This window comes from Carassius carassius, chromosome 20 (genome assembly GCF_963082965.1).
Source record: "Carassius carassius chromosome 20, fCarCar2.1, whole genome shotgun sequence".
Taxonomy (NCBI): Eukaryota; Metazoa; Chordata; class Actinopteri; order Cypriniformes; family Cyprinidae; genus Carassius; species Carassius carassius.
The window spans coordinates 33,261,122-33,275,430 of NC_081774.1; the positions used below are offsets into that span (position 1 = coordinate 33,261,122).

General features: G+C 37.3%; 1 protein-coding gene across 1 annotated transcript in view; it reads left to right on the forward strand.

Annotated features, from left to right (window-relative positions):
* zmp:0000000625 (cadherin-2) overlaps nucleotides 1-14,309 on the forward strand; it is a 111,681-nt gene that overhangs the window by 77,462 nt on the left and 19,910 nt on the right. The window contains exons 13-14 of the mRNA XM_059502611.1: nucleotides 13,278-13,511; nucleotides 13,964-14,103. Of these exons, the coding sequence (XP_059358594.1) occupies nucleotides 13,278-13,511; nucleotides 13,964-14,103 (374 nt within the window). The remainder of the gene's footprint in view (nucleotides 1-13,277; nucleotides 13,512-13,963; nucleotides 14,104-14,309) is intronic.

Below are 14,309 nucleotides of genomic sequence, written 5' to 3' on the forward strand. Positions count from 1 at the left end.
TCTGAGGTAAAGGCTTGCAAAACTTACAACACAGGAGTTTTCAGTTGGGCTCTAGGGCTTCATAGTTTTAAACATAAAATAATGATAATAAATATTATTTTTTTAATTAAAGAAATATATAAAAAAACAATCTCTTATTAATTTGACATTACAAACTGGTGAGAGATTCGGTCAATACAAATTTGTGGTTGAAAATGAGTCATATCAAAATCATAATCAAGATACTGGTCACATCGCCCACTTCTAAATAGTTTATCATGGAACTGCTGAAAAGTAACTCCACAATGCTTTAATTTTGCGTTTAGAAGTCATTGTAATCAGTCGATGTCTAGCAGGAACAGGATGGCTGACAGGAAGCATAATGGCTGTGCAGCAGGGACAACATCTGTATATGCTGCGATAGCAAAATAATTGTATCTTTGGATAAAAAAAGATGCGGGTGGGGTTTAAGCCAAAAGTTTGCAATGCAATGCAATTCTGAATTTAATTCAATTAAATTTAATAAAAAGTTAAATTTAATTCTGTTCCCTTCATACAAAATGTTTGTACCTCTAAACCAAACTAAAACAAAAGTAAATGGTAAATAAAATGAAAAAAAAAAAAAAAAACTTTTCAGGGTAATTCGTATAGGAAATCAGCATGTAATGCAGTGGTCTCTAACCTTTTATTAATTGCAAAATACTTCCTTCATTTAAAAATGAAATTGGCCGGATTTTAAACTAACAAAAATATTTATAACATGTTATCTACTGACATGTACTACATGTTCAAATTAAGTTTTGAGCCCCCCAAAAAAGTTTTATAAAATGACACACCTCACATTTCAGCATTTAAATTATTTTAACATATTAAATGATGATACAATATATTTTAGCTGCTTCAAAAACAGTTCTACATAAGCTAATATGCATTCTAAAAAATCTCAACATTCTAAAAATCTGAAATTATAAATCTACTGTCTGTCAGCAGAAATAGAGCTGTTGCCCCGGTTACCGCAGTAAACAAAGTAGTGCTGCATTTATTAGCACTGTTTTAGTAGGCATTGCAGAGTCGGAAAATGAATAGAAAATGCCATCTTAACCTTTCTGAAAACAGTCGGTTCCTCCTGCATTTATACAATTAATTCATAGAGTTGGGTATCTGTGAAAGATTGCCACGAGCCTGAGAAGATCACAACAAAAATAATGAGTCCATAGCCACAAAACAGGGAGCAAAGTGGTCTTCAGTTGTGATAGTTTTATTAATTCTTACTTACACAAGATAAAAGTGATCAAACCTCTTTAGAAAGGAAAAAGACCAAAAATTTTATTCCATTCAGATTACATCACAGGAGATATCCCGTATTCACAAAGAACATAATTGGACATGATCCTCTCAAACTGACAGAGGGCAACATTCCACACCACCTTTACCAGAGTACAATAAGTAACAACCTCACTAGACAAAACATGCACTGAATTTATAGGAGGTGGCCAGCACCATGAAACAAAAAAACAAAACCATACACATTTTCACAACAACAACCCTGGAATGAACAATACATTTAACTAAATTAAGAGCCATGGATAAACTTTAGTTAATGAAAAAGGATTCTATTAAACAAAAATCACATTGATGAAGACATCACATTTTCCTATATCCCCTCTGATACATCAAAGTTGGTAAAATCTCACTTCCTTTAGAATTCCCATAAAACAAAACAGAACTTCCTGTTTGAATTTGAATTTTAACTGGTTTTAATGTTTTAACCTTAAGCCAAATAACTAAGCCTGTGCACTGACTCAGTACAATGACAAATAAAGATCGTAAACCAATCCAATATAGTAATGTCATTTTATTTGACCAAATGCAGAGATGAATGTATAAGAATTATGTGGTTTAAATCCAGGCCATCACAGCATCGTTTGTGTTTTTTATGATACCGGTGCCAAATTGATACTTTTAAAATGGTACCATGCCTAAACGGTGCCTGAACCGATACTTAAAAAAAAAAAAAATCATAATAATAATAATTTTTAATTTATCCAAAATAGTATGGATTGTCCATAAGTACTACTAACACATTTAATGTCTGTTTCTTTCATACTGGCAGCCGGTGGGCGGCCTCACGCAGAAACCCTACATATGCATCATATAAGTAATGGAACTGATGATGCTCCAGGAAATTCAGAATATGGACAAAGAATATAGGCTGTGTTTTTGAAATGGCACACTAGCTTACTGCTTACTACTTACTGCCCAGCACACAGTATATAAAGCCTAGTATTAGAACAATATGTGAACTGCTATAAAATAAGCTACAAAATATTCCAGAGTAGTATGCTACAGTGTTGTGACATGACAAAGACTGAACATTAATTCAGCCCAGCTGTTGAGGCTGTTACCTTTCAAATAAATATGCTTACGGTTCTTTTTACAAAGACATGTTAATAGGGGTTCATACTAGTAAACAATGCTTTATTGCCCAATTGAACTCATTTAGTAATTGATTTTTACAAATCTCATAAACTTATATTTTATTCACAATAGAATATAGATAACATATCAAATGTTGAAAGTGAGACATTTTGAAATGTCATGCCAAATATTGCCTTATTTTGGATTTCATGAGAGCTACACATTCCCAAAAAGTTGGGAAAGGGGACCATAAGAGGCTGGCAAAGTTAAATGTACATATAAGGAACAGCTGGAGGACCAATGTGCAACTTATTAGGTCAATTGGGAACATGATTTTGTATAAAAAGAGCCTCTCAGAGTGGCAGTTTCTCTCAGAAGTCAAGATGGGCAGAGGATCACCAACTCCCCCAATGCTGCAGCGAAAAATAGTGGAGCAATATCAGAAAGGAGTTTCTCAGAGAAAAATTGCGAAGAGTTTGAAGTTATCATTATCTACAGTGCACAATATCATCTAAAGATTCAGAGAATCTGGAACAATCTCTGTGTGTAAGGGTCAAGGCCAGAAAACCATACTGGATGCCCATGATCTTCAGGCCCTTAGACAGCACTGCATCACATACAGGAATGATACTGTAATGGAGATCACAACATGGGCTCAGTAATACTTCCAGAAAACATTGTCAGTGAACACAATCCACCGCGCCATTCGCCGTTGCCGGCTAAAACTCTATAGGTCAAAAAGAAGCCATATCTAAACATGATCCAGTAGTGCAGGCATTTTTTCTGGGCCAAGGCTCATTTAAAATGAACTGTGGCAAAGTGGAAAACTGTTCTGTGGTCAGACGAATCATAATTTGAAGTTCTTTTTGGGAAAACTGGAACGCCATGTCATCCTTACTAAAGAGGACAAGGACAACCCAAGTTGTTATCAGTTCAGAAGCCTGCATCTCTGATGGTATGGGGTTGCATGAGTGCTTGTGGCATGGGCAGCTTACACATCTGGAAAGGCTCCATCAATGCTGAAAGGTATATCCAAGTTCTAGAACAACATATGCTCCCATTCAGACATCGTCTCTTTCAGGGAAGACCTTGCATTTTCCAACAGGACAATGCCAGACCACATACTGCATCAATTACAACATAATGGCTGCGTAGAAGAAGGATCTGGGTACTGAAATGGCCAGCCTGCAGTCCAGATCTTTCACCCATAGAACATTTTTTGCGTATCATAAAGAGGAAGATGCAATAAAGAAGACCTAAGACAGTTGAGCAACTAGAAGCCTGTATTAGACAAGAATGGGACAACATTCCTATTCCTAAACTTCAGCTACTTGTCTCCTCAATCCCCAGACGTTTGCAGACTGTTATAAAAAGAAGAGGGGATGCCACACAGTGCTAAACATGGCCTTGTTCCAACTTTTTTGAGATGTGTTGATGCCATGAAATTTAAAATCAACTTATTTTTCCCCTTAAAATTATAAATTTTCTCAGTTTAAACATTTGATATGTCATCTATGTTGTATTCTGAATAAAATATTGAAATTTGAAACTTCCACATCTTTTTATTTCCAAAAATATATGTCAGATAAATGTTTTTCTGATCTAATATTCAATGTGAAATGGAGAAGTATGAGTTTGGTAAAAGGTTGAGTCGAACACAGGTCAATCGTGTTAATCTGTTTGTGTTTTACTCACTACGGCACTGATACTGCAGATGAACAGGCATCTTTTTTAGCCAGGCATTGGTGGGCGGAGTTAATACAAATAGCTTCTGCCAACAAATCGGCTACTTGCTTGTAAAACAATCCATTTCTTTTCTGCTTTACAGCAGAATTTAATTCTGTTTGCATAATTTAAATATTATTTTATTTGTATATGCTATTTATATATTACTGCAATATCATTAAGATATTTTTTTTAAAACAATCTATACAGGATAATTTATGTAAACATTTGTAGTGCAACCATTACATTTACATTTATCTGACGCTTTTATCCAAAGCGACTTACAATTGCTATATATGTCAGAGGTCGCATGCCTCTGGAGCAACCTAGGGGTTAAGTGTCTTGCTCAGGGACACATTGGTGTCTCACAGTGGATTCGACCCTGGGTCTCTCACACCAAAGGCATGTGTTTTATCCACTGCGCCAAACCCCACGTAACCCCATGTAACTTAATGCTAAAAGAGTTAGCAATAAGTATGTAAAATGATTTATTTGCCAAACAGCAGTCATTTTATTTAAATCTACCAGTCGCGGTTGCTTCTGGGTGAGCGGATTTTCTGCAGCTTTCTCACCTCCGCTCTATTGCTATGACTCTTCAGGATTGTATCGCTTTCTATTTGGTTTGCTGGTCTGTGGCTGTAAGTTGAGGTAAGTTGTTGATATGTTATTGTCAACATGCCTAAGCAGTAGAAAAACGTGGCCTATATAAAACTTTAATAATAACAAACATCAGGAAAAGAAAACAAAACATAAATTCTCTCAACATTTTGAACATTAAGATTTTACTGTTCCCTCTGTTTTGCGTATGCTCATGTCAATTACAGTTAAAGTCCTTCTCTGATTTTATTATTGTTTGAAGGTTGCAACGTTACTTGGCGATATTTTGTCTGTTACTGGAGTAGTGTCACCCCGGTGGGAGATTTAACTCCCATTCACTGGGAATAAAAAAATAATAATTTAGCTGATGCAGAGTGACATAAACCGGTGGAATCCCCCCATCTCCCCACCCTCTGAATATTACATATCATAAAATAACTTCTTTCATGTTATGCTGCCGGAATGAACACAGAGCCATGGATAATTGCAAGGAGACTTTAATAATCCAACACAGGAGCTAAATCCGACATGGGGAACAGGAGGTAGAAACATGTACATCACTTGTAGACCCAACAAACACTAACTGAATGGACTGGGGCTTTTAAACACAGGATAACTAGGGACTAAGGAGACACACCTGGAATCAAATTAACAATTAACATGAGGGAGAAACTGGGTCACAGGGAGTAAAATACACATAGACAGGTCCCTAATCCTGACATATTGCTCCCCTTCTGGAAGGTGCATCCTCGCATCGTAGATACAACAGAGGGAGGGATGGGCGGGAACCATGGAGGAGGCTCCGGAGGAGGACGAACACCTGGGATGGGGCTGGCAGACAGAGTCCAGGGAGGAGACGATTGAGGGAGGAGCCAAGAAGGAAACAGGAGGGGCATGGAGAAGGAGGAGTCCAGCTGCACCCAGGCCACAGCCATAATGATGGCTGATGGAGGGAGGAGCCATGGAGGAGGAATGGCTGCCAACTCCAGGGGGCTGACCCACAGCAGCAGAGCAGGTGGAGGAGGAGCCCAAGGTGGAGAAGGAGAGATGATAAGCCAGGGCAATGGGGAGGATCCACAGGTCATAGGTGGAGTCATTGGCGCAGGTGACTAACACGAAGGTGTGAATCCTGGAGGCCTTGCAGAACTTGCACCACATAGATGGTGGGCTGATGGCAAGCAGAGGGGCTGCCAGACGACAGTGTAGGAAGAGACAGGAGTGGGTGGGAGGGTGGTCATTTCTGAGCCTCCGGGCATTCAGGGTTAAACCCTGGGTCAGGAGCCCCCTCTAGGCTGAACACGGGACCAGGATGGCGCCCTGGAGGACAGGGCTTTAGAGGGCACTTTATAGGAGCGGGCACTGGAGAGCGCTCTGGACTGGATTTGCAGACTGGAGCTTTCTCCTCTTCATTTTGGCACTTTCACCTCACCATACTAAGCTCACCCTCAGCCGAGGTGCAGATAACTACTTGGGAAAAATCTATCTGTCTGCACACTGATTAAGAAATGTTGCGTTTTATAAATTAATTCCATTATTTTAGTAAAACGTGAGACACTGAATAATTTTACTCCCATTATTTGCACACAAATTAAAAAAGTGCTTCAGTGATTTTACTTGCTTTCATACAATTTAAGTAAAACTCAAAAAATTAATTAAAAAATTGCAGCTGCATTTAAATGCATTAAGCATCCATTATAATGCCTTAAGAATACCCTTATCATGTATTACAAATACGGGCTTCATAGAAAGTGTTACCCAATATATTTTTTACATTTGCATTGCCAAAATGGCTGCAGCATTGCCCCGTAAAATTAAAACAGTGCAAAACTGAAAATAGTACAAAGCAGCATAAGCTATACATTAAGAACAAAAGTTTTTCTTTCTTTGGCAGATGTGTGTCTCTTTTGCCAGTTTCTTTGTCTCTCTCTCAGAAGTGCCTCATCTCTCCTGAGAAAACACAAAACCATATTATATTATATGTAATATTCTATATACAGTTGCAAAAATTGCTAAAGCCAAACCAAACGAGACATTTGTCCTAAAACAGACACTTTGCCTAAACCTGCTCTCCAAGCTTGTAACCCTCATCAGAACCTCTCCATATGAAAGAGCAAGAGATTCACACCTTTATTTCAACTCAAACAATCTATACAGATGTACCCCCAAACCCCTCCAGCTGGACTGAATTCAGTCACGCTACTGTTGCTCAGTGTAAAATGGACATCTAAAAGAAAAACAAATGGTGTAACATAGAACTGCAGAATACACACATTTGTATTAATCATTTTATATATTATTTTATTGTATAAAAAAGCAACAAAAAAAACATAACCCGGGATTTGAACCGGTGTTGCTAAAATCACTGAATAACTTGATAAACGAAACTTCCCTTTTCCAGACACGCTCTTCATTCATCTCACTTTGCAAAAATAAAAATAACCATGTCAATATATATATATATATATATATATATTTATATATATATAGATAGATATATATATATATACAGTACAAACCAAAAGTTTGGACACACCTTCTCATTCAAAGAGTGACTATGAAATTGTACATTCACACTGAAGGCATCAAAACTATGAATTAACACATGTGGAATTATATATAGAATTATATACATAACAAAAAAGTGTGAAACAACTGAAAATATGTCATATTATAGGTTCTTCAAAGTAGCCACCTTTTGCTTTGATTACTGCTTTGCACACTCTTGGCATTCTCTTGATGAGCTTCAAGAGGTAGTCACCTGAAATGGTCTTCCAACAGTCTTGAAGGAGTTCCCCGAGAGATGCTTAGCACTTGTTGGCCCTTTTGCCTTCTGTCTGCGGTCCAGCTCACCCCTAAACCATCTGGATTGGGTTCAGGTCCGGTGACTGTGGAGGCCAGGTCATCTGGCGCAGCACCCCATCACTCTCCTTCTTGGTCAAATAGCCTTTGATGCCTTCAGTGTGACTCTATAATTTTCATAGTCATGAAAATAAAGAAAACTCTTGAATGAGAAGGTGTGTCCAAACTTTTGGTCTGTACTGTATATATATATATTTATATATTCTGTTTGATGTGGAGTCAAGGAATCTGTAAATATGATTAAAAGATGAATGAGAGAAATCTACAGAATGTCACATTTTATTAATGGGTGATTCAACACAAAGATGTTTTACCAGCTAAGAAGATCAGCACATTTAGAGTTTCATCTCCCTATCTGATGTGAGCATAAGTATTGGAACAGTTGCCTCACAGGTCTTTTGAAGTGTACATTTTTGTCCTGTTGCATTAATTCTTCAGATATTAAAAGCAGGGAATTTCTTTTCAGTTATATCCATTGCTTCTGCATTCTAAGTCTTGAATTTGATGATGACACACACAAACCAGGATAAAGATGAGGAAGCAGACTCTGAAAGAACAGCAAGCAATTTTGATGCTAAAAGAAAAGAGGAAGTCAATTAGAGCTATAAGAAAAATAAAGGTCACTGAGAAATCAAGAGTTTGGAAAATACTGCCGACATCAGCAACCAACGACGACCTGGGGCACCTTTCCTATAAGCTCACTGATTAACCACCATGTTTCCCAAAACCATGCAGATATATTGTTTAAACCACGTTGGTTTGAGATGTCATTATGACGTTGTTCCTCTTTGATCTAATAGCTGACTGGTGCCATGAGCATATACCTCCATCTACATAATTTGGTTTTATTTTCTCTTTTCTTTGACTCGAGTTATGCTTCTGAAATGACATTACGTAAGAGTTGAGTAATTAAAAAAAAAAAAAAATAATAATAATATATATATATATATATATATATATATATATATATATATATATATATATATATTATAAATTATATACACATATACACGAGTTAAAACGTGCTGTTTTCTGACCCTTTAAGCAAAATACATTGCGTCAAAGCAACTGAACAACATTCATTAGGAAAACAGTGTGTCAATAATGCAAAATGACAGTTAAAGGCAGTTCATCATTGAATTCAGTGATGTTATCTTTTTTCAGTTTAAATAGTGTCTGTGCATTCATTTGCAATCAAGTCAACGATATTACTGTAAATGAAGTGACCCCAACTAAGCAAGCCAGAGGCGACAACGGCAAGGAACCAAAACTCCATCGGTGACAGAATGGAGAAAAAAAACCTTGGGAGAAACCAGGTTCAGTTGGGGGGGCCAGTTCTCCTAAAAGTTATTTCACAGATTTTAATATTAGAAGCATATTAGTATGTTATGTGTAAGCCAGGTTAAAGAGAAGGCTCTTTAATCTAGATTTAAACTGCAAGAGTGTGTCTGCCTCCCGAACAATGTTAGGTAGGTTATTCCAGAGTTTAGGCGCCAAATATGAAAAGGATCTGCCGCCCACAGTTGATTTTGATATTCTAGGTATTATCAAATTGCCAGAGTTTTGAGAATGCAGCAGATGTGGAGGATTATAATGTAACAAAAGATCATTCAAATACTGAGGTGCTTAACCATTCAGGGCTTTATAAGTAGTAAGCAATATTTTAAAATCTATACAATGTTTGATAGGGAGCCAGTGCAGTGTTGACAGGACTGAGCTAATATGGTCATACTTCCTGGTTCTAGTAAGAACTCTTGCTGCTGCATTTTGGACTAGCTGTAGTTTGTTTACTAAGCGTGCAGAACAACCACCCAATAAAGCATTACAATAATCTAACCTTGAGGACATAAATGCATGGATTAACATTTCTGCATTTGACATTGAAAGCCTAGGTTGTAATTTAGATATATTTTTGAAATGGAAAAATGCAGTTTTACAAATGCTATAAACGTGGCTTTCTAAGGAAAGATTACGATCAAATAGCACACCTAGGTTCCTAACTGATGACGAAGAATTGACAGAGCAGCCATCAAGTCTTAGACAGTGTTCTATGTTAATACATGCAGAGTTTTTAGGTGCTATAATTAACACCTCTGTTTTTTTTTCAGAATTTAGCAGTAAGATATTACCAGTCATCCAGTTTTTTATATTGACTATGCATTCCATTAGTTTTTCAAATTGGTGTGTTTCACCAGGCCGCGAAGAAATATAGAGCTGAGTATCATCAGCATAACAGTGAAAGCTTACACCATGTTTTCTGATGATATCTCCCAAGGGTAACATATGAAGCGTAAAGAGTAGCGGCCCTAGTACTGAGCCTTGAGGTACTCCATACTGCACTTTTGATCGATATGATAGCTCTTCATTCACTGCTACGAATTGATGGCAGTCATATAAGTACGATTTAAACCATGCTAATGCATTTCCATTAATGCCAACAAAGTGTTCAAGTCTATGCAAAAGAATGTTGTGGTCAATTGTGTCAAACGCAGCACTAAGATCCAATAGAACTAATAGAGAGATACAACCACGATCAGATGATAAGAGCAGGTCATTTGTAACTCTAAGGAGAGGAGTCTCAGTACTATGATACGGTCTAAATCCTGACTGGAAATCCTAACATATACCATTTTTCTCTAAGAAGGAATATAATTGTGAGGTTACCACCGTTTCTAGTATCTTTTCTAGGGAGATTTGAGATTGGCCTATAGTTAACTAGTTATTTGGGGTCAAGTTGTGTTTTTTTGATCAGAGGCTTAATAACAGCTAGTTTGAAGGTTTTGGGGACATATCTAATGACAATGAGGAATTCATAATAGTCAGAAGAGGATCTATGACTTCTGGAAGCACCTCTTTTAGGAGTTTAGATGGTACAGGGTCTAACAGACATGAAGTTTATACAATTCTTCCTCTCCTATAGTAGAGAATGAGTGGAACTGTTCCTCAGGGGGTCTATAGTGCACTGTCTGATGTGATACTGTAGCTGACGGCTGAATGGTTACACTTTTATCTCTAATAGTATCGAGTTTAGAAGTAAACATAATTCCTCAAATAAAAGCTGGGGCCTTTATTTACCTGAACTGCAGAAGGTAATAGGCTTTTATTTGAAGCAAGGCTATTATTTGAGGCAGGCCTTTAATTCTAATTCCATCTGTTTGATAAGTAATTGTTTTAAATAATCCATTTAAATTAAAATTAAATTAAATTAAATTAAAAGCGATAGCGTTCCAGTGGACAGAGATCATAACATTAGCACAGAATCAGTTCAGAATCAATCACCAAAAGAATCAGTTCATTTCAGATGCGCTCTGTGTCAGTCTGCTTCATGTTGAATCACGCATGCGCAGTGTCATCAGCTCCTAGGTTCTCGAATCGGACGCGTCCGACAGAAACGTTTCTCGGTTCAGTGTACTGGTTATCCGAAAAACGATGCAACCGGTTCTTGACTCAAGAACGAGAAAGGCTCCGGCAGTGGGCGTGTACGTTCGTTATCTGGCTCTGCTGCACAAATTTTCCCCCGGCCTTTATTTAAGACCGGCCTTTATTTTTCCGTGTTGACCAGGCCCCCGGCCACTATAAGAGGCCCGACGTTTATTTGACTACCGGTTTTTATTTGAGGAATTTCGGTAGTTCATAAAGTCATTACTGCTGTGATGTTGGGAAATGTCAACACTTGTTGAGGCTTTATTTTTTGTTAATTTAGCCACTGTATTGAATAAATACCTGGGGTTATGTTTGTGCAGCTTCTAAAAGAGAAGAAAAGTAATCAGATATAGCAGTTTTTAATGCTTTTCTGTAGGATAGGTTACTTTCCTGCCAAGCAATACAAAATACCTCTAGTTTTGTTTTCCTCCAGCTGTGCTCCATTTTTTGGGCTGCTCTCTTTAGGGTGCGAGTTTGCTCATTATACCATGGTGCCAAACTGGTTTCCATAACCTTCCTTAATCGTAAAGGAGCAACTGTATTTAAAATTCTAGAAAAGAGAGAGTCCATAGTTTCTGTTACATCATCAAGTTGTTCTGAGATTTTGGATATGCTAAGGAATTCGGATACATCAGGAAGATAACTTAAAAAGCAGTCTTTTGTGGTAGAAGTGATGGTTATACCATACTTGTAACAAGAAGTAGAATTTACAATTTTGGCTATATGAAGTTTGCACAAAACTAAATAATGATCTGAGATATCATCACTTGACTGCATAATTTCAACACTATCAACATCAATTCCATGTGACAGTATTAAATCTAGAGTATGATTTCGACAATAAGTAGGTCCTGAAACGTGTTGTCTAATCCCAATAGAGTTCAGAATGTCTATAAATGCTGATCCCAATGCATCTTTTTCATTATCAACATGGATATTAAAATCACCAACTCTTAAAACTTTATCTGCAGCCAGAACTAACTCGGATGTAAAATCACCAAACTCTTTAATACAGTCTGTATGGTGCCCTGGTGGCCTGTATACAGTAGCCAGTACAAACATCACAGGGGATTTATCATTAACATTTGTTTCTCTGGATAATGTTATATGAAGCACCATTACTTCAAACAAGTTATACTTGAAACCTGCCCTCTGTGAAATCCTGAAAACGTTGTTATAAATTGAAGCAACACCTCCCCCTTTGCCTTTTAGACGTGGCTCATGTTTATAACAGTAATCTTGGGGGGTGGACTCATTTAAAATAATGTAATCATCAGGTTTTAGCCAGGTTTCTGTCAAACAGAGCACATCTATATTATGATCAGTGATCATATTATTTACAAAAAGTGTTTTCGTAGAAAGGGATCTGATATTCAATAAGCCAAGCTTTATCATTAGCTAATTTACGGACTTTATCAATATCCGTATTGCATCTGTTTTTTATTTGTTGTACCTCAATTAAATTGTTACGCTTAATTTGGTTTGGACGTTTTTTTGTATTTTCTAGTTCGGGGAACAGACACAGTCTCTATAGTGTGATATCTAGGTGAAAGAGTCTCTATGTGCTGAGAATTAACTGACTTCTGTGATGTCCTTTGGATGAGACGTTAAACCGAGGCCCTCCTCTTTGTGGTCATTAAAAATCCCAGGATGTCTTTCGAAAAGAGTAGAGGTGTGACCTCAACATCCTGGCCAAATTCACCCATTGGCCTCTGACCATCATGGCCTCCTAACAATCCCCATATCTGCTGATTGGCTTCATCACTCTGTCGTCTCTCCACCAATAAGCTGGTGTGTGGTGAGCGTTCTGGCACAATATGTTCTGCCGTAGCATAATCCAGGTGGATGCTGCACACTGGTGGTGGATGAGGAGATAGACCCTGACAATGTAAAGTGCTTTGAGTGCTTAGAAAAGTGCTATATAAATGTAAGGATTTATTAAGTGAGATTAAAATTTTGCTACAGAGCACTTTGGAACAGTCCTAACAGCTTGACTTCTCTTGAAAAGTTATATTATATCGGATGCTCACTAGCGCCAACTACTTGCTTTGGTGACATGCTGGTAACTACAGACACACTAAAGTAAAATTTAAATATTGCTCTTCGGTAAAACCGTCAAACAGTACAAACTGTCACAGTGTACTTCCAGTGTAGACACTGTCTTAAGATAATTTCTTATTTTCATACAGATTCAAGAACACAAATAACACACCTGCAGGGAAATACATATGAATAATCATAAGTGTTGCTTTAATAGTGTTTAATCCATTTCCTAGGTGAATATGCACAACTCTCTCTTAAAATTGACTTTCTGGAGAGTGGAATCTATCGGATTCCCATTATAATCACAGACTCTGGTGACATGCCTCTGTCCAACACCTCGTATCTGCGAGTGAAGGTGTGTCAGTGTGATCATAACGGTGACTGCACGGATCAGGAGCGCATCATGAGTGTTGGACTTGGCACAGGAGCGATCATTGCCCTCCTGCTCTGTATCATCACCCTTCTCAGTGAGTCACATACTGTATGCCACATTTACAGCTCAATCTCAAGAACATGTCCAGATCATGCTTCTTCCAATATAAAAAAATTTAATTATATTTTTCTTTAAAAAAAAAAATATATATATATATATATTTATATATAAAATATATAAATATATATATATAGTCATTACAGTAATGCAAAAAGGAAATATAAATGGTTTAATATTTATACAGGATCACAATGCTTGTTCGGCTTTTAATTAGGTGACTTAATTATGTGCAGATTTATGAAATCTGAACATGTAAAAGTTGCATTTACATTTATGATAATAACACTAAGGGTTAGAAACGAATACTTCTCAAAAGAACCTGAGAGATCTGCATAACACCTTTCTTCAGATTGACCCTTTCAGAAGTCAGTGCTGATAAGGAAAACTATTATTTTTATATTTGTAATAATAACTCTCTCTGTGTAGTCCTTGTGTTGCTGTTTGTCATGTGGATGAAAAGGAGAGATAAAGAACGGCAGGTCAAGCAGCTGCTGATCGACCCAGAGGAGGACATAAGAGACAGCATCCTGAAATATGATGAAGAGGGAGGAGGGGAGGAAGACCAGGTACTGTCCAAGTACCCTAACTCTGAATTTAGCTTGTATTGGTCTACAACAAGCTAAACATCTTCGTAGGATTTTAATTAAAATGTTTTACCCCCTTTTTTAGATTGTACAGTAAAGATAGACACCAGAGGGGACCCTTCAGCATTAGTATAATAAAGGAAGAAAGGTTTATTTTAAATGTCATCAGCTCTCTTCACAGTGCAATT